General features: G+C 42.0%; 5 protein-coding genes across 5 annotated transcripts; 3 read left to right on the top strand and 2 right to left on the bottom strand.

The window, feature by feature from the left end:
- Window positions 1-312: 312 nt before the first annotated feature.
- Window positions 313-1,647, top strand: Bfra_007859 (putative alpha beta-hydrolase protein; the record flags this gene model as incomplete). The annotated part of the gene is made up of 3 exons (XM_037338228.1): window positions 313-594; window positions 646-807; window positions 862-1,647. The coding sequence occupies 3 exons, from the start codon at window positions 313-315 to the stop codon at window positions 1,645-1,647; spliced, it is 1,230 nt and encodes a 409-aa protein (XP_037190291.1).
- Window positions 1,648-4,035: 2,388 nt separating this feature from the next.
- On the bottom strand, window positions 4,036-4,671 carry Bfra_007858 (uncharacterized protein; the record flags this gene model as incomplete). Its single annotated transcript, XM_037338227.1, has 2 exons — window positions 4,036-4,245; window positions 4,381-4,671. 2 exons carry the CDS (start codon window positions 4,669-4,671, stop codon window positions 4,036-4,038), a joined length of 501 nt encoding a protein of 166 aa, XP_037190290.1.
- Window positions 4,672-5,302: 631 nt separating this feature from the next.
- On the bottom strand, window positions 5,303-6,565 carry Bfra_007857 (putative phospholipase a2 protein; the record flags this gene model as incomplete). The annotated part of the gene is made up of 4 exons (XM_037338226.1): window positions 5,303-5,587; window positions 5,775-6,099; window positions 6,146-6,344; window positions 6,376-6,565. The coding sequence occupies 4 exons, from the start codon at window positions 6,563-6,565 to the stop codon at window positions 5,303-5,305; spliced, it is 999 nt and encodes a 332-aa protein (XP_037190289.1).
- A 785-nt stretch (window positions 6,566-7,350) lies between these two features.
- Window positions 7,351-17,632, top strand: Bfra_007856lb (uncharacterized protein; the record flags this gene model as incomplete). Its single annotated transcript, XM_037338225.1, has 7 exons — window positions 7,351-7,428; window positions 7,852-8,022; window positions 8,090-8,405; window positions 8,457-11,545; window positions 11,600-11,674; window positions 11,726-16,283; window positions 16,338-17,632. 7 exons carry the CDS (start codon window positions 7,351-7,353, stop codon window positions 17,630-17,632), a joined length of 9,582 nt encoding a protein of 3,193 aa, XP_037190288.1.
- Window positions 17,633-18,172: 540 nt separating this feature from the next.
- On the top strand, window positions 18,173-19,562 carry Bfra_007856la (putative protein kinase domain-containing protein; the record flags this gene model as incomplete). The annotated part of the gene is made up of 6 exons (XM_037338224.1): window positions 18,173-18,271; window positions 18,385-18,424; window positions 18,487-18,807; window positions 18,877-19,068; window positions 19,143-19,316; window positions 19,372-19,562. The coding sequence occupies 6 exons, from the start codon at window positions 18,173-18,175 to the stop codon at window positions 19,560-19,562; spliced, it is 1,017 nt and encodes a 338-aa protein (XP_037190287.1).
- Between the last annotated feature and the right edge of the window lie 760 nt (window positions 19,563-20,322).

Genomic DNA, 20,322 nt, shown 5'->3' with positions numbered 1-20,322 from the left:
AACGATATCGGATACAATATCATAATTTCCTTCAATCGCACTTTATGATGGGAGAATTTCTCCGCCTCTCATAAACCTCATCTGTGGGTAATCTGTGGGTATTTCAAAATGGGATATGATCTACAATATCCGATAATAATGCTGCGGAGTTCGTGAAATTGCGTACAAGCAAAGGCAAGGCGGATTTAGACTTCTAGTCCGCTGTCATTTAATTTACCATGTAGTGGCATGAACCCTTTCTGAAAGTTTGTTTTTCTTTCTGACTTCAAACTCGATCTTCATCTCACCTACCACTTTCGCTCTGTTCACGAGATGTTTTTCCTCTGGTCCCTCATTATCGGCCTTGCAACGGTCTCTTCAGCTAAATCTTCAGATGATCTGGATTGTACTGGAATCAATGGTATCAGACCACAATGTGAATCTCAGGAGACATCTTACAAACGCGATGTTTTCTGGGTAGGAGGGCATTACGTGAACGCAGCCATTGGTCTGTTGACCTACGATCAGGCGTATGTTGAAAAGTTGACTCCACATAAGGGTATCCAGAAACCATATCCTGTGGTCTTATTTCATGGCGGGGGAGTTTCCGGTGCAGTATGTCGCGCTTAATCCCTCTGAAAGCCATCATCGACTGACCAAAAATAGACATGGCTCAACACACCTGATAATCGCAAAGGCTTTGCATCGATGTTCTTAGACTTGGGTTACCAAGTTTACGTTGTCGATCAAACTAGTGTAGGGCGCGGAACCCAAGAGGATCTTGTAGGATATCCTTTGAGAATTGGATCAACTGCAAACATTAGTGAGGTAAGTTTTATCTTCCATATGCGCTATCCAAACAGAAACTTATCATTTTCCTAGGTCGGATTCACAGCTCCAGAAATCGCCAACGCTTATCCCCAAAGCCAACAACATACTCAATGGCCCGGTACTGGAGTTAGAGGAGATCCTATCTTTGATGCATTTGAGAGTTCTTTCATGCCGTTGACTACCAACAATACTCGACAAGAAATATCGATGCGTGCTGCTGGTTGCGAACTTCTTCAATTGATTGGTCCATCGTTTTTGATTTCTCACTCCATTGGCGCAATTCACCCAATTGTAATTTCAGACGAATGTCCAGATCTCGTGCTCGGAAATGTCAACCTCGAACCTGGAAACATTCCATTCGAATCCTATACCGGAAATGCAACATCTTCTGTTGGAAGATCAGCTGCTCGTCCATTTGGCTTGACTGTCTCTAATCTTAATTATGATCCTCCTATCTCCAACTATACCGAACTCATGACCGAGACGGTTGGCGAGGATACCCCAGAGAGCAGATCTTGCATTCAACAAAGCAGCGCCGCAAATTACACCATCCATACTCTTCCTAATGTAGCCAAGGTACCATACGTCGCATTCACCGGTGAAGCATCTCCTCACATCACTTACGAACATTGTGTTATTCAATACCTCAATCAAGTCGGTGTAAAGACCGATTGGATCAAGATGGCTGATGCTGGTGTTTATGGCAATGCTCATTTCGGATTCTTGGAGAAGAACAATGACGAATATTTCAAGGTTGTTGAAGCTTGGATCAAAAAGGCTGCCAATGGAATTGGTTCAGCTGATTCCGGCGGAAGATATTCGCATTGGAAAGCATAGTTTGAGGAAGGCATGTTCGGAAAAACTGTAGAATTATAATTAGCCCCCCGGGTGGTTTGTACATATTTACCATAATATTCTAATGTCTCCTTTATCAGATGTCGAGGCTAGACGATTGATATGATTCAATTTTTACCATTAAATAATCATCAGCCTCTTTTCAAACTATACAAATAATTCACATTCTGATCACTGGTAGGTATTCCTATCGTAGTGCGACAATGAGGTTCTCAACCCAGTGGCTCAATAGGGACGCTAGCCTCATAAAGTTAGATGAAAGCTGTAAGCCACCATCACCAACACAAGACTTCGTTGGAGTACTGGGATATTGATGTCTTCATCTTATGAGCGAAGTCAGAGTGGATTGAGCGTTGAAGACTCTGTGAAGACCATGGCAATAAATAATGTGGATATAGCCAAGTTGTCGCAGATATGAATATGCAGGGAGTTCAATTTGCGCTATATCTTCCTTGCTAGGAGGTTACCTTGAACATCATGCGCTGTAAGAAGGTATTTCACCTCTAGCCAATTTTGGTGTGTGGTATTTTGTCACTGCTAGATTGCTGTTTGTATATAAGATGAGAAATGGATATTAGGTGTTTATTCATTATTTTTATTCAACCTATTCTTCTGGTTACCAGAAGCGCTCTCTTTTCTTCACTACGTCGCACTCTATTACTGATTGATTTGAGTTGGTATATCGACTGGCATATTCAATACATACGCCATCTCTCATAGTTTGAGCCCGGCGGAAAAGCAGCAGAGTATATCCAATCATGACATCTGAACTTCGGGCAATCGACCGGCCGCCTAGGGTCATTGAGAGGCATGTTCAGATGCAGGTCCTTTGCTTCAGTCTACCGCGTACCAGCATGGTGTGATAGTTTTCTTTAACTCTGTAACGTGCGGATTTTTGGAATTGTTTTCAAGCATTTTTCAGTGCACTGGTAATAACAAGTTCTTTCATAGAGGAGTTCGACAAGCTATTCTATCAATTTAGTGTATTAGTGTAATCCCTTCCTCCCATCAATCTATAGCTGCATTTCAGGGAAAGAAGCTTATCCGAGATGCAATACTAATACTCAATCTTCGCTCTACATTCAGCATTCAAGCTTCCAAAACCTCCCTTCTTTTTGCCGTCATCAATTGGATACAATGGTCTGTTTCAGAATACATTGAATTCCAAGTCAAGATGATCTTCTTGATTGACATCATTATTTTTGATCAAGCCATTCCAAAGTCAAGACATAGCTGAATACATTTCATCAGCAGACCATACCGATTGATACAGACTCGAAAACCGGAGATTTCCTCAATAGTCTTGTCAACTGAGCCTCTCATTCACACTCTGCTTGTATCTTCTGGCCAAGACAGTGATGGGTAAATCGATACTGCAGTTGCTGACCTTGATAAATAACTGCAGCCGAATGAGGAAATTGTGAAAGGACGATACGAAGACCCATTAGGTCATCATCAGTCTTATTTTTAGATTCCAGAGATATACTCCAGCAATTCTATTAGCTTTTTTCTTTTTGTCATGCAGCAGCACCGGCTTCAAGAAGCTCGCATAACTTGACTCTCACTACCTAGACAACCCGATTTGCAGCATCTCAGGATATTACCCTGGCTCACTTGGAATACGCAGTATCAGACTTCGCCTGTAGTAAACAGTTGCAGAAAGAAGTTCAAATTCTCAGCGAGAATTTCTCGCTGATCATAATGTTTGAAGCATACGGTTTTCACTGGAAATGTATCCCATATTACCCGCTGCTGTATCATCTTCCTTTCTGCACAAAACATCGACGCATTTATCTTACAGAGCACTGTTCCGTTTATTCTAGTAGAAAATTTCGCATTAAAAAGCTAAAATGCCTTATATACGCGTTTTATTTCTATACAATTCTTCCCCAGACTCTCCACACTGCCCTTGCGAAAACAATGTTCCTGCCAGCGACGTCCGGGGATTTCTATAAACCTACGTGATCTCATAAGTGGGAATCGAGTTGATCCGAATGATAGATTCAGCAGTCGTTTGTATTATGACGACGAAGAACGAATAGACTCAAGGATATTGAAGAGGGAAGTCGCAAGTAGCACTGAGTATAGTACTACACGGATCATGATCAATGATTCTTATCGACTGAATAAGCGGCCTTGTTGCCTTAATGCTATTCTTTGAAACCAGAGAGGAGTCAATTCTGCCTAGAGAAAACAGGACTCTGGTGTATCTCAAGTATTAGCCATCTTCTATTCACTATTTTTCTGCATTCTAAACTCATTTCTCCCACCTAGAATCTTCATCCCACCCCATCCACCATATTATTTTCCTTCCTAATTACCCCTTCCCCCTCATTCCCTCTCCCTCTCTCCTCACCACACCACACACCCTCAAACCCCCTCATTAAGCGCCCTCCCCGCCTTCAACAAAATCCCAATACAACTAACATTCCCCAACCACCAAAACGCCGTCCTCAATACACTCGTATTCCTCGTTTCCATGAACGTATAAGCAAATCCATATCCGATTCTCGCTAGATTATAGGATAATCCGAATTTATTGATTGTTTGGACGGGGAGTCCTGCTTGTTGTGCTAAGATCTGGGGTTGTTAGTTTTTCAACAATCCATGTCTCACTATCTGTTACCCCTCCTCCTTCCCCATCTCCCAAAAATGCCTTTTCAATTCCTGACCCCCACTACCAACCTCCCCCAAAATCCAAAAAAGAAAACTCACAATACACCCCAAAAAGAACGCAAAATGTTCAATACTATTACTCGACGCGCTCTGTACCCTCTTAATCCTATCCAACTGTCTCTTAGTCAATTTCCCCTCTTTCACCATTCGTTCCCCATATTCTTGGACATCGTAGCGGGGGGATTCATTGTGATCGAATCCGTAGTATTGTTTCCAATGGCGTGAGGCGAGAACGAGGTAGGAGAGTGTCCAGTTTGTGAGGATGTAGGGGACGATGTGGTTTATTGTTGGGGAGAGGGGAGAGGAGAGGAAACCGATGAAGGTTGTCATTTTTTCGTTTTTGAAAAAAGTAAAAATAGAGATACTGGAGTTTGTAGAATGGAAACGATGAGGTATTTTGGAGTTGGATGGCAATGAGGAATGTGAGGTACAATTTATATATAATTGGGGAGGTCGGATAGGATGTCAGATTTTGACGTGTGGTAGTATGGCATTTATATCTGCATTTCCGCCCCCAAACCCGGGAACTTTTCGGATACTAAATTCTGTCAGCAATCGTCATTATGATAATACGTCTCACTCACGAGCTGTATTGTTCTCAATAAATTAATTACTACGTAAAACGTCGGATTCCAAGACTGGAATGAGTCATCTGATATCATTGCAGTAATGATATCAATACGATAAGATATTGAGCCTGGACCGCTGGCAATTTTTGGTTTCCGTGTAAAAATTTCCATTTTGTATTTTCTTGTAATCTAGATAGAAAGAGTCTGGTAAAAGAAGAGAAAGACGACGCATTGATATATGTCATGTACTTGAACGCAAAGAAAAAGACTGAACACTTTCAATTCCTCCATACAACTTCAACAGAAAGAGATACATATCCGATAGTAATCTAAATTCCATCTACTCTAGCCTAACCTGATCTCAATACCATGACAATCCAAGAAATGCCATCTCAAAATCCTCCCTTAAAGAAGTTCGTAGGCTGAGGGTTTTCAGGTAGGTGAGTACCCAAGATCTTGTTCTTCGAAGAGCCTAATAATTTCGATTTTGCCCCATTGAACTTGCTGAAAAGATCCTTAAAATTTCTAAAGTCTTTCTTGGCAAGCTTATTGGGAGTAGGAGGCCATGTCGTAACGAATTGAACCGAAGGATTATAACAGGTAGAACCACAACAAACATCCCTGAGACAGATGCCAGTTGTACAATCCGAATTGTTTTCACAGGTAATTCCGCAAGTCTGCAAGATCGGGTAATCAGTATTGCCTATCTGGAACATATTTTGAAGGAAACTCATGAAATTAAGGTATTAATGAGATACTGGGAAGCAAAAGAAATGCGTAGACGGAAGACGAAAGCCAGGATTGAGATTGGGAAACAAAAGGAGGTATCAAAAACAAAAGAAGCATCGAATCGCTTATACTCACTCCTGCCGCGACACAGAAACCAGAATCATCATTCCCGCCACCAGGAATACAGATTCCAGCCCCATTTCCACAAGAAGCCTCATTATATCCTTGTGCACATGTAGCCGGATTCGCGCAAAGGGGCAGTTTATCGTAAAGGTAGGTAGTTGGAGTGGGAGCGACGACTGCTGATGGTGTAACTCCCGCACAATCACAGGCAGAGGAATACGCAGCTGCGTCGGTGCAATATGATGCATAAGTAGGAATTGTACCATGATTGGCTGTTGTTTGAGAAGGAACGTAGGGATAATCTTCCATATTGGCACTCGTAGTGATCAAAGCAATGCTATATCAATTAGCGAAGAATCTGAATGAGATTAGAACTGACGAACGAAGCATTGGGAGTGACAGTAGTCGCTATGAATTTGGCGCAATCTAATGAACGACTTTGGAGACCAACGTTAATTTCACCAATGGATGTAATAGCATCTGCACATTGATTTTGAGTGCAGATACCACCTAAAATACCTCTGGTAAAGACCAGAAAGACTAACAAGCTTGAAGTCCTCATATTGGAAATAATGCCGTTAACTGGAAAAAGAGAAGGGAACAATGCGTGTACGAAAGAAGGAATGAGAGTATGAGAATGACTTATACTTGTAAATTTTGTTGTGCATATCAACGGACATGAAGAATGTAGAGGCGTGGAATATGAGACCGCGTTGCCAAGTCACTTGATGTCTACCGCGTCCACGAATGCATTTATCCTTGAGCTGATGCAATTTGCCCTCAACTATCGTGGAAACACGCATTGAGTTCCAAAAAGCTATCGTATATTTCTGTACCTACAATGCTTTCCCTTTGACTTTTCATCGAGCGGTCTCTTCTTGTATGATATATTAAGACGACCAGAGATAGGAATCTTCCTGCCGCTACGCGCAAAGCTAAGGGAATGTTACCTTCCGGAAGTACATTCCAGCCGAGCCATTCTCGCGTGCACTTCCCGTGTCTTCGATGTAGCACTTGCAACCAATTATGACGTTTCAGCCTTTAAGTAAAGGTTGGCTTTGGATATCCCTTCGAGGCTGGAAGTTGAAGGGATGATTTACCGCAGCTTCTTCCAACTATTCATGACATTTCACTCTCGGCATTCTCTGCCATAGGAGCCACTTGCTAATCGACGATCAAGTGTAAACTTCTGTAGATTCGCTGTCCAAGACATGGATCGATAAGACTCACAAGATACTAGTGGTCGAGTTGTAGCTGACATGCTGACATGTTTGTTTGTCTTTCTTAGGCCCATATTGTTTGCGCTCAGGATGCATATCGAGTTGATTGGACCGATCTCGAAGTAGCATGGATAGACCGTTTGGCTTTTAAAGGTGCATTCGGATATTGAAATCCAGGTTGGTTATCAAAACAAATTTTAGCTTTCTTGATGGGAAAGGAGATCCTGGTCCGTGCAGATTATTTTGAGCGTGGCCGTGCTTGCCGTGCTTGCTGGGAGATTGGTGGGATTAACCTTAGCGCACAACCCCGCACTGATGTAACTTCACTGATGCTCACACCAGGTGAAGCCTCATTTTGGTAACAACAAATGCAACCTGAATCTCAACACCAGGACGAATCATCTTGCTCTCCCCATGTTATTTGCCGTTCTGCTTCCTATTCAAATGTAAGACCAGCTATTTAATTCGACAAGTATCGAAAAAAGAAGTCGGAAATGGGTGCTCTGCATTGAAAGAATCGCTTTTCGCGGGCGTCCAAGTCCAATGGATATCAGCAACCATGGGGAAACCGCTTCTCCGTGTGATATGAGAAGACGAGGATGAGAAAATAGCAATGAAAAGGTAACACAACCACTACCTCTTCCAGCGGCAAAAAAAAGGTGATAAGAGGAGAGTTCCATTTGATTCCACTCTTGTTAAATACTATCTTTCGCGCGTTTGTATGTCCAAGAATTGCTGCTTTAGCAACAAACATCCTTCAAACATCCTCTTCCATCAGCTAGTCATGGTATGACTGCAATTGCATGACAGCTACTTGACTATCATTCAACATCAAGCTCATAATTACCAAGTCTATACTTTACCAACAGACAGTTCTCGACCGCAGCAAGGCAACATTGGAAACGCACCGCAACCCGGGAATTTCGACGGAGACCTTCGAGGGAATCTATGAATCCATGAAGGCGGAACATCATCTCTTTGCAATTGCTTCTCGAAGAATTAAAGCTAGAATCTCATTGCTTCTGGGAACTTGGCAGCAGGTTTGTCTCGTTCACGATCAAAGCAATAACTAATACGACAGCACATTCTCGAGGCCTCTTCTTATAGTTAGCTTCTCAACCTGCCATTACAAAAGAACGCAATCTCACAATGACCTCTAATTTGCCTCTGGAATACATCTTTCATCATGTTTTTCTTCCCCCAAAATTACCCGACAAGGAGGATGAGCGAGAGAAATATGATGCTGTGCTTTCGCAACTTTGTCAACGGGAGCTTCAGAACTTCCATGATTGCCTGCCAAGTGATCAAAGACAACCAGTCAAAAGGATGATCGAGATGATAAATAGCATGGTTCTTGATCCATCTGCTACTGCCACACCATTTTCAAACATTATCAAAGGTTTAAAAACAATGAACACTGAAGGTACATATCTTTATCTCCCAAATATTTTTGCTGACCATGCAAAATATACAGACGTTTACGCTTTCCACATTGAGGCGCAAAATGCAGGAATAATAATTCGACGACTCTCAGCATATTATTCATTCGAGATGTTTGAGTTATCGCCAAGGAATACAGATGTCATGGCGACTGTTGGCCGATTACGAAGATATTTCCCGGGTCCCGCAGTAGCCATTCATCGGGACCGCATCCACGAAGAATCATTCCAAGAAGCTCTATCTCAGTGTATTGAAGAGCTCTCGCAAGAGACGCCAAACATTGTCAGAGCGAAAGCTCGTAAAGCAAACGTGTCTGACATTGAGAATCGAGATACTGTCGACCCATCTCTCATAACCAGCATGCTTGCGGAGTCTCTGCATGCTGTTGGTCGTCGTATTGATGTCCATCGTATTCAAAAGAGAACCCGTGATGTCGTTCAGTGGAAAGATTGTCTTCATCCTTGGCGTCGTTCACCCTTTTGGCTCTTTCTCCGAGTCTGCCTCCAGACTGGACTAATGAAAAAAAATTGCAATGATCCATCACACTACCAATACAAATCGTTTATGATCTTTTTCATGTGCCAAATTCTAGAACTCGCACTAGAGTCTCCCATGTCCAGAGAAATATTGTTCATAATGTCGATGAAGGTACAACGGCGCTTAGTCAAACTCGAAAAGTGTATTGACGGTGGGCTACAGCAGCAGGTGCAGAAGGTATTAACCAAAGTGTCATCCTACTTGAAGAACAATTTTCCAATGCTGTTATCCCCAAAATACCCTGATATTTCTGCACTCGACCCAAAAAAAGACACAGTACTCAGCATGAACTGCCTACGATCTTATCTCGACGGCTTATCATCGCGATACCGACCAAAATTAAAGCACGCATTTGTTAAAACTCTTTGTGACTCGCGAATAGTTCAAAGGGATCACAGCCTTCCGAAAATGAATCTTCAGTGCTTGAGCTCCCAGAGCAGAGATGGAACTCGCTTGGATCTGGCAGACATCGAACTGTGGGTTCGAGATCATCTAGCTAGTTGGCTGAGCAAAAATAAAGCGTCTCAAGCATGTTGTATCGCTTTGGCGAATCTCATATCTACCTACAAGAAAGTTTCTGATATAGTATACCACGGGATCGCCGAAGACCAATCTGTAAGAATCTTGACGTTGTTAGATTTATGGGTCGCATTAGACAAATCTACAACCTTACAAGAACCACTTGTGAAGGATTACAAATGTGGATTCACATCAGACTTGTTCACTCCTCTACTGTTAGCTACCAAGCCAGAAATGTTAAGATTGGCCTCTATCGAACAATATATTACCAACAGAAATGCTGCATCGGCCGCCGAAATGCCATGCATCTTTTCCACAACAAACACTGCAAGAAGCTTTCCTGTTCGCTACTTTGATCAATCGTCTCAGCACCAGAGGTTGCTAGACCGGATTAACTCTGATGCTCGCTATGAACGCAATGCAAAAATTCTCGAGCTAGAGAAAAAGGTTCAACAGTTCAATTCCTGGAAAGAGAGTGATCAATCGACCATGTGCAGGAGGGAAACGATTACTCGCGGTCAAGGACGCAAGCGTCATGAAGTTGATGTTCACCACAGTTATTGTCCTAAATGTATTGCAAAAACTAAGGCTGAGCGAGTTACAATTGATGTTTTTGAATGCCCTCTCCCAGAAAATGTTTCAGAAGCAAAATCGATAGTATTTGAGCTTGACGTGCCTAAAGCTTTTTCAGCTTGGCGTGATAGCACGTATAGCCTTCTAGTGGACACATTCTCACCAAAATCAATGGTTTCTCAAGATATCGATTATTATAATTTCAGCAAGACTGCTTTGGAGCGTTATGTCCAGAAACCCTTAGGGAGGGTTTGTCTAGGGTCAAGTACGAAGCCATTCATGGTTTCTCACTACAAGAACAAGTTTGTCTTTCAGGCTACAGTTGAAAACATTCTGAAGCCAACTGGATTGAACTACACGTTTGTAGATAATGACGGATCTCACCAAATAGCAATCACGGACGACTTCTGTGAAAACTTGGGATTACAAAAGTTATGTACCATGAGATTCGCTCCGGCGTTCATGAAGTTGGAAATCTTTTTGGAAGGCACGAAGTGTACCACCAATAATGCTCTTGCAAATCAAGCAAATTGCCCGGCCACATTGACTTTGCACGAATTTTATCAATTTGCATCTCTTAGATGTGGACATTATCTTCAATGGCTTAATATCCTGCGCGAGAGTGAAGCACGATTACTTGATTTGAACTCTGTCGAAGTCTTCCAAATGTTGACACAGACGGCATGGCAAGTCGGTCCCGCAACCTATAAACCAGCATGCCGAGATTCACACCAAGACCTCGAGAACGAAGCCTTTGGGATACATCTTTTACAGGCTTTAGGGGCGATAGTATCAAGTGTAGAGTCTAATTGGCAGAATGTAGGAGCTGTTCGTGTGGTGATTATACTAACTACTCGATTGCTCAGTGTCTCAACTAAGGACAAAGTACGCGAGAGCTGTCTTCGACTACTCCTACGTATTCAGGTTATTACAATTGCGTGGACTAGAGATGTTGTTCACATACTCCATAATTGTCAAGAGGAGGATGAGCTTAAATCACTAAGAACTCGAGCCCTTGAATTGGCATTGGCGTGTCATGGTTCATTCGACGTCGGAATCAATAATTTTGAGGTTATGCTTAGCTCCACCGAACCTCAAACTATTTTTATCGAGAGTTTGATCATAGTTCACGATCGACGTCCTGCCTTAACTACTGGACTTTGTAGTATGATTCAATTTGCTTTGAGACGCTTTGATAGATTGAATCATTCCGCCGAACCAATTCTGCGTGGCATCATAATCAATGATGCCGCCGGTATTAACATGACGATTCACACTCTCTGGTCTGGTTATAACCCTGGAGCTCCTTGGAAAGCACTTGATCTGCCAAATGAAAGATGGCTAAGAACAAAAACAGCAACAATTAATGGCCATGAATCACTATTTGTTGAATTGAACATTCTAGACGGAGAATTGCTCATCAATGGATCTCCACTTGCTCGTCTACCTCGTGATTATGAATCCCATGCCACATATCAAAGAATTTTTGGGCAGGTCAGTGTGCATCTCAATGTGTCGTATCCTAAAGCTAATGTTATATATGTACAGAAAACGTTGGATGTTGTCCCATCAACAATGCCCGGCATGGCTTTTGAGACTAGAAAAGATGTATACGGGCAACAAGTAAGATCAATAGCTCGATGTTTGAACTCAAGCATATGCTGAATTTTCTAGGTTCATTTCAAAATGCTCGGCGATGAATTAGTGATTCGAACTCGTAAAGAGCATGAATGTTTTGAAGTTATTCCCAAGCATATTCTCATAAACGACTTCCAACATTCGTTCATAGAAAATTATATTTTCATGCGAAATGATGAAACCGGTATCATACAACTGAGGCCAGTAGATATGCCATGGAATTCCTCGAACGGTGAATGGCAAATTACAAATTCTTCGAACCAAGCTTTTCATTTGAGCAATAAGTCAATGGTAGCCATCGATGTTCGAAGCCCAACAGCTTATGCCATATCAAAAATTCTCGGAAATTTGGAGGATATAAGCCACATCAACATGATACTGAACCAGCAAGACAATGTTTTGGACTTACGCCTCCCCCGCTTCAATATTGACTTCTCAGTTACCGTAGGAGATTGGAGGCTTTCTTCTAAGCAATTTCGGGGAATGTCCGTAGACAAAAATCAGGATATTGGTACCTTTACTGGCTTAGTTAACAAACTTGTGTTGTGTAGTAACGACAAAGCAACGCGAGCTGTGATTATTCCAGACGGCGAAATTTCATTCACGCGAAAAAATGACCATGTTCAGGTGAACATTGATACAACATCGACGAGCTCCTGTAGTTATCATGAGTATCGTATCGATCCTCAACTTGGCCGTCTGATTGATAATGGGAGCCTGAAAACTTGTTTATTTAGATTATATCTTCATTCTATAACCTCGGATTTTATACCAGATGCCCTCACAGGCAAAACTGGTACGGAAGAAGCATTGAATGGATTAAGTTCCTCATCTGTGTGGTCGTTCTTCACGCTTTCCTCTAGCGAGATAGGTCTGCTACTAAAGTTGAGAGATTTATCTCCACAAGTTACATACTATCCAGCACATAAAAAATCTATGCAGATGATTTCGTGGAAAAATCTCCCAATATTATCTCAGCATGAACGATTCTGCAAGCAAGTCGACCTCATCTTCACACATGCTAAGAAGCTCGTACCATTTCAAACTGCGTCCGATAAGAAGCACTCGATTCCCGAATCAAACAATAGCAGCAATCCCATCCTGATTTCTGCGGCTATCATCAGGAATGCTGTTTATCGCGTCGATGGCTTTGGGGCAGAGGAGTTTACCACCATCAAAGATAAAGAATACGACTCTCGGGACGGAATCTGTGATGCAAGTCGACGTGCAGATATATACAAAACCGCAGCATTGGCATATTCGTGGTCACAGAAACTGAAAGTCTACACGGGTTTATTGGGAATCATGAATTCTTTGTCAACTCACATTGTTGGACCTGGTTCAATCACGGAAAATGTCATTGGATATAATTCAAAGTGGTTAGATACACCCCAGTCTTTCTTTTCTGAAAATTGGTGTGCAATCTATCAGCAGCTATCAGCCAGTATTGAGACTCGAGATAAGTATAAAATCATGATCTTCTTGTCCACGTTGATCTTCTCGAAAAAGGTCGAGCACTCGCTTGTACATACATTTTTAGCATTTGCCACAATGCCAATTTTCGATCGCATCAAGATTCCTCAATATCAGCTTTTTTCTCTTTGCGAAGGGTTCAAGCCTGACAGAAGTTCATTAAAAGCTCTCATCGGCGCTCAAAAATACAAGTATGAGAAAAAACCTGCAAGCAAGCCTGTCAAGAGAGGAGCCGAAATCGAATGGGACGTTGATGGACGAATACAGCAGACTTATATTGACCAAAAGGAACGTGCTGTTGAAAGAACCCTTGAACATCTTTTGCTGCAATGGCCAACTGAAAAGCCTATTGCACCCACGGATAAGCATTTTCAAACATATATTGATATGAAACCTGCCATTGTGCAAGCTCAAGCAAAATTTTATTCTTGGTTTAGAAACATCAAATTCAAGGATTACATCTTGCGTTTGGAATCAGCTCTCAAGTCGAACTCAATCGAGTGCCCCATCACTCAGCGATGGTCAGATTATGCGAAACCCACCAGTAATTATAATCCGAGCTTAGCTTATGTTGCCTTCACGGACCTCCTTCAGAATCGACCTCCAACTTTTGTAAATGGAAATGAATTGTTCCTGTCCAATTTACTTTTAGTTAAGATATCCACGTCGCTGGGCAACGATAAGAATCATATGAAAGTCTCAGAGCTCTTGTTGAAACTTTCTCGGCACACTTCCGGAGCCTTTGAGAACCAATACAGCCGTCACTTACAACAAAGTCTGGATGCTTTGCACGAGATACCATATTTTAAGCTAGATCCCGCGGTGTCAGCTTACGATTTCTCAGCCTTCTTGGAAAGAAGCCAGGCACTGGTAGACAACATGTACCTCAGAATTGAAGAGCAGTTGTTAAGTTCTATAAGCGTGTTCGGAGCTATAGAGAACACGACAATGCTTCCACGCCTGTCTCGAACCACTATTCTTGCTCTTATTGCAAGTTCTCATCCTATAAAGCTCTCACAACAGTGGAAGCAGGCAATTGTACAATTTGGCCTGGCTGTAACTGACCTGCAGCGTCTGAAGCGTCTGGTGGCTTGCTGTAGCAATGAAGCAGAACTTATCATGGAACTTACGAATCCGGGACATCAAGGCTGGGACCCGTTGTTGTATCCGGACTGGCTACTTCTTGAATTGGAGAACGGAATTCTCATTCGCAAAGATCAGGCTGAGATCAGTAGTGAAATGATTGACCCATCATCAGGCGCAAACTCTGTTATGCAATTGAATATGGGACTTGGAAAATCTTCAGTCATCGTTCCACTTGTAGCATCAGCTCTGGCAGACAAAACAAAGTTGTGTCGCGTCGTAGTTCTCAGGGCGCTGTCTAGACAGATGAGAGAATTGTTAGTAAGAAAACTCGGTAATATGATCAACCGGCGTATATTTTTTGTACCAATCTCACGTGCGCTACAAATGAATGCTGAAGGGGCAAAACAGCTCCGAGAAATTTACGAGACTTGCATGACTTGTGGTGGTGTACTTCTAGTGCAGCCAGAACATTTACTATCTTTTGAGTTGATGGGCCTTGAGATGGTACTTTCTGGGGATCAAGATGCAAAGGTTGTTGGTAAGGTAATTAATGACACCCAAGAATGGCTGCTCAAAGATTGCAGGGATATCCTGGACGAGAGTGACGAGATATTGAATGTGCGATTTGAATTGATTTACACTCTTGGCAGACAAATGCCTATCGAGTTTGCTCCTAATCGTTGGATGCTAATTCAACGAATATTGTCGATATTGACTTCTTGTATCAAGAAACTTGATCAAAAATACAAACATGATTTCGAAATAGAGAATTTGCCAGATAGTAGTGGTAAATTTGCGAAATTTCGGATCCTACAGCCCGCATTCGGTGATGTACTTCTTAGAAGAGTGGTACAATCTATCTGCGATGAAGGACTCCCTGGATTATCTTTCTTCCATTTTACCAAGAGCAATCGAGACCTCTTATACCAATTTATCACAGATTCCAGCATAGATGAAGATGCAATTCAGCATTCGATATTTGATGCTGACTCCACGAAAATGGGTCTTCTACTCCTGCGAGGTCTCTTTGCTCACGGAGTTCTACACTTCGCCTTTTCAAAAAAGAGGTTCAGGGTCGATTTCGGTTTAGATGTGAAACGGTCATCACTAGCAGTCCCATATCATGGAAAAGATGTGCCTGCATCCGCAGCAGAGTTTAGTCATCCAGACGTGACTGTTATATTGACTTGTCTTTCCTACTATTACGAAGGTCTATCCGAAAGCCAAGCAATACAGTGCTTTAGAGAGCTTCTAAGATCGGACAACAGTCCAGGAGAATACGAGAAGTGGACCAGAGATTGCCCCAACATTGAAACTAAATTCAAGCGATTAAGTGGCGTCAATCTTAATAACCCATACCAATGGTCTGAACAGGTATACGCACATATAAGACGCTCTAAAGAAATGATAGATTTCTATCTAAACCACCTCGTTTTTCCGAAGGAGATGAAAGAATTTCCAAAGAAACTTTCTTCATCGGGTTGGGATATCGCTCGGACTAAAAACCACCCGCTCACTGGCTTTAGCGGAACAAACGACAGTAAGTATATTCTTCCGCTCTCAATACACCAAAGAGACCAAGAAGAACAACTTTCAACAAATGCAGAAGTACTCGCATGCTTATTACAATCTGAAAACAAATTCGATTCCACAATCAAGAGTGAAGATTTCAATGCCGAAATCCTTCTAAAACTGGCCATAACGTCGAAACCTACAATAAGAGTAATCCTTGATGTTGGGGCACAAGTTTTGGAGCTGAGAAATGAAGAGGTTGCAAGTAGATGGTTAGCACAACTTCCAGTCACTGATGAGGTACAAGCGGCGGTATTTTTTGATTCTTCAGATGAGCTTTGCGTTCTGAACCGCGATGGGGTGACCGAGCCTCTCACTATCTCGCCATTTACTAAGCAGATGGACCGATGTGTGATTTATCTCGATGAATCTCACACACGTGGAACAGACTTGAAACTTCCAGTTAACTATCGTGCCATTGTTACACTTGGACCAGATCTGAACAAAGATCGTCTCGCACAAGGTAAGAAGTATCTAATTATACAGACAAGATTTATAACTGACACCTACATGATAGCATGTATGCGTATGAGAAAACTGGGAAAGGGTCAGTCAGTATTATTTTGTGCGCCAAAAGATATCCAACGAAAAATAATACACTGCACGGATATGACCCAGTCTGACCAAATCGAGGTCAAGCATGTTCTTTTGTGGTGTATAAGAAATACATTAGACCAAGTTCGAAAGTCTGTTGTGCCTTGGGCAATTCAAGGAAAGCGTCACTTTGAACGACTTGAGGCTCTAAGCGCAAATCCTGGCATTATTCCTGTATCTGTTCAAGAAGACGAAGTACAGAGCCTGGAAGAAAGATACGGGTTCGGTAAAGAAAAAACTGACGGGCGTTGGCTGGCCGATACAGCTTCTAATACAGACACAAAATACTCTGCCGAGCTCATTGCTATTAGAAAAAAATGTGTTCAGTTTGGTTTTAATTCTCTTGCAGGTGCCAATTTATACGAAGAACAAGAGCGTGAATTGCAACCAGAGAAAGAATTGGAGATACAGCGTGAGCATGCCCCAAGTGTACCAGCTTCGAAGCATAGGTTGCATGCCGATGTCAGAAACCTGGTCACAACCGGTGTCATGGTCCACAGCGCTTGGAGTGGATTTTTGCCTGCTTTTGATGTTTTCAAGAATACGTCGGCAAAAGGATTATTCGATATATCCAAGTGGCCTAGAGGTCTTTGGGTCACTCGTGACTTTGCGCAAACTGTGGTAATGCACGGCTTTGGTGAGATTGATTCATTTTTACGTCCAGTCAACTGGGTCGTTACATCTGAGGACAAAAACGGGGTTTCGATCTGTGTGATTCTTAGTCCTTTCGAAGTTCAAGCGTTACGCTTTGTCATCGAAAAAAATAAGAAAGTCGTTCTGAGCATCTACTCGCCACGCTTAAGCCTCTCTTCGAAGTCATTTGAGAGCCTTGATGTTCACAAAATCCCAACAACTTCGAAACTGCCATCAATTCACCCAAGAATTACCATGCTTTTGAACCTTTTTGCTGGACAATTATATCTTCGAAGCTTCAATGAATATATTCGACTTTGCCAATTCCTCGGGCTTTGTTATTATCCACCCCGAGAGAGTGTCGAAATCGGTTGTGATAAGTTTGTCCCTGTATCAAGTCGTGCATCGTTTGATCCCGTTATGAAGGAGGTTTGCCCTTTCGAGGAGAGTCCGGTTGATTTCCTACAAAAAGTATTTGCGTTGAGACGTAAAGGGCAGAATTTTGAGAACTCACACATGGGCAGGATCTTGAATGGAGAGTTATTGAGTAGGAAGGATTTTGACGAAGGTGAAGAGTTGAAATGACGGATATATCGAAGATGGTGGGCTCATTGAAGGAAAGCGATGGGACCAACAGAATTGAAGGGGTAACGATATTGATGAGCGCCTGAGTGATGGATAGTAAACCCAGTGATCAATTTGAAGACCTATGTAGGAAGACTCATTGCCTCTGAAACGCTTGTAACTTTATAAAGCAATTTGTATTATGAATATTAAGTTTTACTTGTCGAGAGACCAATTAGTTGCTCTGTATTCTGCTTGTGATATCACTGCGTAGACGATGATGTAAAATGACTTTATTATAACTTTATCGCAATCTGGAAGTCCACGAGTTCACGAAACTGATCGCTAATTACAACCAAGAATAATTTTGCTTTCTTTGTTATCGAAACTGCCGTACAGGACAGCTTCTACACAAATATCTGTTTGGCGGGGTTCAGAAGTGAATATGCGAGTTCTTATTGGTCAATAAATCTTACACTTACGTTCTTATCATGAGCGCGTTCCGCACCACAATCAACATTTTTCAAAGAATTATTATAGCCTTCAATCCTTTATCGTAAAATGATAATATGCATACACAGCAATGGCATCGATTTTGGAATGGGCAAGAGCAGCGACCAGAAGAACACCATCCCCGCCATTACGGTTCCCCACAACGGGGTATGAATTGATCAGTGATGCTCAACCACTTGACGAGGAATCACTTGAGGGGTTTAGGAAAGGGTTTTACTATCCTGTGGATATTGGAGATATATTTATGTCCAAATACCAAGTCGTTGGAACGCTTGGATATGGAGCGAAGTCCACAGTCTGGTTAGCGCGCAATCTCCAGTGTTTTCATATCACATATACACACATATACTGACAAGCTAGAGCTCATGAACACGTTTCCCTGAAAACCTACACCCGTGATAGAGATCCAAAGGAAGAGTTTGAGATTTATAAACGTCTAAGGAAAGGCAACAATTCTCATCCCGGGTTTCGACATATTAGGACGGCCCTCGAGGTATTTACGATACCCCGTACTGGCGGCGATCATACTTGTCTCGTTCAGAAAGCAATGTGGGAAAGCTTCAGAGAACTTAAAGATCGTCTTCCGAATCATTATTTTACGGAGAAGATATTGAAAGGTGCATTAAAACCGCTGTTTTTGGCTTTGGATCATTTGCATGCTAAATGCAAACTTGTTCATACCGGTATGAATGATTCAATCTTGTCTTTTTACATGATCAGAAAGACCAAGAAGTATTAATCTTATGTTAAAGACATTAAGGCGGATAATACTCTATCTGAAATCGAGGACAAATCCATTCTCGATGCCTTTACAGAAGCGGAGATGAATTCTCCTTCACCTCGCAAGGTAATCGATGGTGTGACTGTGTATAGCTCACGGAGATTCGATGTCCCAAGAATCTTCGGTGATTCAGTATTCATCGACTTTGGCTCCGCAGTTCGAGGTGATTTGAAAATTAGGCACCGGAAGTCATGATAAAAGCACCTTGGAGTTATCCGATTGATATATGGAATGTAGGAGCAATGATCTGGGATCTCTCTGAGGGAAGGCATATGTTTCATGGTGAAGATAGCGATGGAAAAGGCTATTCTACTCGTGCTCATCTAGCAGAGATTATTGGAATGCTGGGACCTCCTCCCATGGATTTTCTCGAAAGGGGTATTCGGACTCCCGAGTTCTTTGATAAACAAGGTGTGTAAGTCAAAGCCAAATTTTAGGAGAGTTGAACTAAATTGTGATTGTGTAGGTGATTGGATAGCAGAGATGACTATTGCGAGAGATGTGGAATTAGAGAAAATGGAAGTACGTCTTCAGGGTAGGAATAAGGAGATTTTTTTGAATATGATGAGTGGCATGCTTCAATGGCGACCGGAAGATAGGAAGTCTTCTAGGCAATTGGCTGATGATCCTTGGATTAATGAGATACATATTACATAAAAGAGTAATGATCAGGTCTTAAGTATCAATTAGTTGTCCTTTAGATATCAATTTCCAACGCAAAATCTATTTTTCAGTCTTTCATCGGGAGAAACCGTCTGAACATACGTTCTAATGCATCATTTGAAGTATCAATTTGACAAAAGTTTAGAATGTTCAAAGAATCTTCAGGAATATAGTCGAGCTTAGGTTTTTATATTGTACAGTTAATTCATATACTCAACACCAGAGTTTCAAATATTCACTATTTTTATAGCCTGGCCAAGCCTTCCGACACACTGACCTTGCTAATTTGAGTACGTAGATAAGTGCTGCAATTTTGGGTCCTGGAATATGAGCTAGGGAATGAAAATAAAGACGACGAGTGGCTTCGGCAATCGTCAACATCAATGACAAGATTACCGTTGTGCCTAAAAGCTGAGCAAAAGCCATTTCGAAGTATTTGAGAAGCTGGAAAGCTGTTCATGGTAACTTGTTTCGCGGTAAACTTTTAAAGGATATTGGGGCGAAAGAGTAAGCAGGACTCATAGCGGAAAGTCCGGACAATTTCGACTTTCCGTGTTCGGATTCGAAAACCAGGGCCATTAATTCAAGCGGCCAGATGGACAAGTGAAACCATCTCCCGAAGAACGTTATAAATCGGGTAAATCGAGATCTCAATTCGTCTTCTTGCGTGCATTAATCTAATAACGTATCCCTACTGGCTGTCTTATCTCATTCCAATCAGGATGGCGTGGAAAAATTCGCGATGTTCAATTCA

The sequence above is a fragment of the Botrytis fragariae genome (assembly GCF_013461495.1).
Source record: "Botrytis fragariae strain BVB16 chromosome Unknown tig00000112, whole genome shotgun sequence".
NCBI classification, from domain to species: Eukaryota; Fungi; Ascomycota; class Leotiomycetes; order Helotiales; family Sclerotiniaceae; genus Botrytis; species Botrytis fragariae.
This window is presented reverse-complemented; position numbering and strand designations above follow the sequence as displayed.